Genomic DNA, 5,000 nt, shown 5'->3' on the forward strand with positions numbered 1-5,000 from the left:
TAAAAAATGACACATCGGCGCCCATTGGATGCTTTTTCTGATGCACATTGGGCTAGTCCAATGAATCACTTCGGTTCTCTAAGGCCCGCCCCTCCCTACAGACCCCCACTTGACAAAACTAATCATCACCTCAATAGTAGTTTTTATCTTGAGTATTATCTGCCTTTTAGATGGATAAGTAAGACGCCGACCAGCCGTGGCATTGTTAGGGAATCGCTATACGCGCTCACTTGACCTGCTGTGAACGCTCTAGCTATTTGTGTTGTTATTGGCATTGCAATGTGTAGGCTATGTTGGAAGTCTAAGCGATACGACTTGGTTTTGCTGTGGTGAAAAAATGGCGAGTGTCCGAAAAAAACCCACTTGTCAGACGTTGACAATCTGAGCCTCTTTTGATGAGTCTCAAGCTGCATCACAGTTCATGCCTAGAAAACAACTTTTGGTTTTGGGGCGGGTTGGGTAAGGGGGGCGTGTTTTTAACATGCCATTTAGTAAGCAGGCTCACTGACTGTATGAACTGGAGCAATTTGAAGCGGAAGTATAAAAACATTCAACCTAGGAAATTATTATTTTTACGAGATTTTATTATTATTATGAGATTTGGTGTCCAATTTGCAGTGTGTGTGTGTGTGCGCACGCGCATGTGTTCTTTTCTTTGAAGGCCTCATTTATTTTTCCTCCATTCATTTGAGTTAGCAGGAAAAAATGAGCCCTTCAAAGAAAAGAACACGGTCCCTAAAGTCAAATATGGCAGAGTTTCCCTGATGTTTTGAGGTTGCTTTGCTGCCTCTGGCACTGGACTGCTTGACCGTGTGCATGGAATTATGTAGTCTGAAGACTATCAACAAATTTTGCAGCATAATGTAGGAGTCCCTGAATCCCATAGAAAACCTTTGGAGAGATCTCAAAACGGCAGTGTGGAGAACGCACCCTTCAAATCACCTCAAGGATGGTCTAAAATTCCAGCAGAGCGTTGTAGGAAACTCATTGATGGTTATCAGAAGTAGTTGTTCGCAATTATTTTGTCTAAAGGTTGTGCTACCAAGTATTAGGCTGAGGGTGTCAATAATACCTCTGTCCGGCCCATTTTTTGAGTTTTGTGTAAAATTGTCATTCATTTGACTTTTTTTCATTCTCTTTTGTGTTTTTTCATTGCAAGACAAACAAATGAAGATATTAATAACAAAGCATTTGTAATTGCAATTATTTTCTGGAAGAAATTGAGTATTATCTGACAGAATTGAAGGGGTGCCAATAGTTTTGGCCAGCACTGTATGTCTGTATATATACGCCGAGACAATGTCATCATATACCGATACCGATATACCGATAGAGGCACTGGGCCCTCAGGAGGTCAAAAATTGCCCGGGCCCTTTTCAGATCCCAGTCCAGCCCTGCAGGAGTCTGTGTGTGTGTGTGTGTGTGTGTGTGTGTGTGTGTGTGTGTGTGTGTGTGTGTGTGTGTGTGTGTGTGTGTGTCTGTGTGTGTGTGTGTGTGGGTGGGTGTGTGTTGGTTTGTGTTGGTGTGTGTGTGTATGGGAGAGAGAGAGAGAGATGTGTGTGTGTGTGTGTGTGTGTGTGTGTGTGTGTGTGTGTGTGTGTGTGTGTGTGTGTGTGTGTGTGTGTGTGTGTGTGTGTGTGTGTCTGTGTGTGTCTGTGTGTCTGTGTGTCTGTGTGTGTGTGTGTGTGTGTGTGTGTGTGTGTGTCTGTGTGTTTGTTTATGTGTATGTATGTATTTTTGAGTGATACACAAGCAATGAAGCTACAAACATACAGTATGCCATTCGAAACAGTTCAGCATTCAGCACAATCTTTTCAACTTTTGAATTATTTCTGTTTGTAAAATCATTGCCTAGCTTCATGGTGGGAAACTGCTTTCCACATTTCAGCTGAAATAGGCCTAAATACAGCACTGCTTGTAGCTTAGCAACAGTAGAGGGAATTTAAACCTCCTGTAAGATTTGCGTACTACTTTAGACATTGCAGAGGCAAGAAAAGCATTGTTTCAGCATTTTTTGTGATAGTGAATTGAAAGCACTCTGACGTCATGTCATACGTATGATGCCAGAATCAAGTAAAGTGTAACAAGAAATCCTGCGTCACTATGGCATTCACAGAATAGTCTCCTGACTATTCAAAAGTCTATTCTGACTAACAATGTTGACGCCGCCAGTCAACCACTGAATATTTTATAGCAACTGGATTCGTCCTATCAATTCCACTTCATTACATGTATTCTGTGTATCGACCTGTTGGTAGAATTTTAATCCATCAAGAACAATCGATTATTATTTTAGTGCCTCAGGAACAATTGACCGAGTCAGCTCTGACACACTGTTTGACATTGATAGATACATGCAGGCCTGATTTTGTGTCTGTTTCTCATGGTGTGGATCAATGGTGACTGACTTGTTTGTCAGTCTTGGTTACAAACATGTCCAGTCTTTGGGGTTTACCATGAACTGAATGTCTGTGACAGGCTGTTATAGTGTATTGTCACTTTGCCATATGCTCAGTCAACACCTGCTCATTGTCATCTTTTCCCATTATTCTCTGTCCTCATTATTGCATAATCTAGGTGTGTACATCATGTATTCTTGGTACTGGACATATAGGTCTACTGTTTCTATTATTGTCTGGTTTATTGTATTATTTGTGTACTATTACATGGCTATGATAAATTCTCTGTGTAGAAAGTCATATTCCAGGTGTATGTCTATGAACATTTACTTGTTAAATCTATCCACAACTAACATCTATTGAAGTGGATATCCTAGTGTATGTTGGTGCATTTGGCCTAGGAAATCGATATATCCTCTTTTTTGTATCCCTCCCTTACCCAGTGAGGCACCTTCTTCTGTCTCCTCACTCTTGTTTCTCGGTTCTGTTCTCTTTTGTTCCTGCCTTTCTTTCTCATTCAGTGAGCTCCTTACCCCCATTCAACTTGGAGTCATATTAAAAGATTGAATGTTCGTAAGTCAGATGTCAGCATATTGGCCAATGAAGCTGACTACGATTCTGATTTGATATGTGTTGGTCTGATTAGATGAAACTGTTTGCAATTCTGATTTCTCGTCTTTTTTTGTGTCTCCTTCCGTTCCTCAGTGAGGCACCTCCCCCTGTCGCCCCTGGAGCCCCAGTCCTCGCCTCTGATTGGTGGAGGCGGGGAGCGGCAGGCGCTGGAGCTGCGAGTGCGCGAGGTGGAGGAGGAGAACCGCGCCCTGAGGAGAGAGCTGAGCCAGCCCCCTCGAAGCCCCTCACGCCCACAGCAGCAACAGCAACAACAACAACAAACAGGTCACCATGGCAACGCCTCGCTCCCGGACTCTGGCGAAGACGCCACCAAGCAGCACGGCGAGGCGCAGAGAGGAGGCATGGGGGCCAACGGGTCCGACTGCATGCAACATCCCGCCGTCGACAAGTGTGAGGTTGGTAGCTGAAACTCAACGTTTATTTCACGTGTTATTAACCATTTATGCATGTGTTATAGACGGCACAATCAACCATTAACCACTAACCACACACTGTAAACATCTTGTGTACTGCTTGTACAAGTTACAACATGAATAGCATTTTTCTCTCTGAATTGACACCTTATGATAGAACAGAATACTGTAGCTTACTTGTAGTGTGTGCACTAAGATCGCCAGTAAGACGGTGATCGCACAGGAAATAAGAACGCACAACACTGCCTTCAGACCATAAATAATGCTTAAACAAGCTATACAAGTTAATACACATTTCTGTTCTACTCACTGATCTGCCTTGAGTCCTTTATACGTACATTACATATGCTGCCCTAAACCCAGTCAAATTACCGGAAATGTGCTACCTCAAATTGTGCTGATTCTGCTCTTAGCCCATTTAATCGTTGCCTTAATGTAGATTCTAATCATCGTTTTACAGTCATGTGCACTAGACCATAAGCACTGTTTAAGTTAGTTTGAAATGAACCATGACACACAATCCAAAGCCCCCAGATGCTATACTTTTTAATTATTACATTAAATTACACTTAGCTGACGCTTTTATCCAAAGCGACATAGTTGTTTTAAGTTCAGGGAATTGGTTAGAGTCCCTGGAGCAGTGTGGGGTTAGGTGCCTTGCTCAAGGGCACCTCAGCCATGCATGGAATGGAAGGGTGGGATTCGAACCCATAACCCTCTGATTTGAAGCCCATGTCGTTCACCACTAGGGCACGGCTGCCCACTGTTTTTATGATAGTTATTTTCTCTTTCCTTTCTTCATTTTTTGTAATTTAGATATTTATCATTATATGGATCATCATCGTCATCATCATCATCAGCATAATCGTCCTCATGTTCATCTTCATCTCGACTTTCAATGTTGGCTTGTTATCCGTCTTCCTCCCTGCAGACGATCCACTTGGCGATAGTGTGTGCGGGCTACAACGCCAGCAGGGATGTGGTGACACTGGTCAAGTCCGTCCTGTTTCACAGGTGGGTGTCTTTTTTTCAACCTGCACATAATAACTAACTACTTAAGGCTTTTGGGCCAAGCCTTCCGTACGAAATGAAATGGCCAAGTTTATCGTTGTCTTCCTGCAAAGTCCAGAAGTGAACTAAATAAAAAAGCAGTCGATGCGTTAAGTCAGTGACCTTTAACCAGTAATCTTTTCCAGGTCTTTGCACCTCAAACCCCATTCATACCCTATGGTCAAATATGTGTGTATTCTGTTCATACTTTCTAACAGTCCAACACATTGAAAGCCCATTGGGAAACTCCAACTCCCATTGTCATTGTGACACAGCACTCCACAGCACACTGCACACAACGAAATTGCATGTATGCCTCACCCGTGCAAGGGGGCAGCCCTCAGTGGCGCCCCATGGGGAGCAGTGCGGTGGGACGGTACCATGCTCAGGGTACCTCAGTCATGGAGGAGGATGGGGGAGAGCACTGGTTGATTACCCCCCCCCCACCAACCTGGCGGGTCTGGAGTCGAACCGGCAACCTCTGGGATGCAAGTCTGACGCCCTA

The 5,000-nt window shown here is 43.6% G+C and overlaps 1 protein-coding gene across 2 annotated transcripts in view; it reads left to right on the plus strand.

Annotated features, from left to right (window-relative positions):
• LOC134463642 (xylosyl- and glucuronyltransferase LARGE1-like) overlaps positions 1 to 5,000 on the plus strand; it is a 110,072-nt gene that overhangs the window by 46,372 nt on the left and 58,700 nt on the right. For both annotated transcript variants that reach the window (XR_010037784.1, XM_063216829.1), the window contains exons 3-4: positions 3,105 to 3,427; positions 4,377 to 4,459. Coding sequence is in view for 1 of the 2 variants with exons in the window: in XM_063216829.1 (XP_063072899.1) it covers positions 3,105 to 3,427; positions 4,377 to 4,459 (406 nt within the window). In the remaining variant the exon portion in view is untranslated. The remainder of the gene's footprint in view (positions 1 to 3,104; positions 3,428 to 4,376; positions 4,460 to 5,000) is intronic.

This window comes from Engraulis encrasicolus, chromosome 15 (assembly GCF_034702125.1).
Source record: "Engraulis encrasicolus isolate BLACKSEA-1 chromosome 15, IST_EnEncr_1.0, whole genome shotgun sequence".
Taxonomy (NCBI): domain Eukaryota; kingdom Metazoa; phylum Chordata; class Actinopteri; order Clupeiformes; family Engraulidae; genus Engraulis; species Engraulis encrasicolus.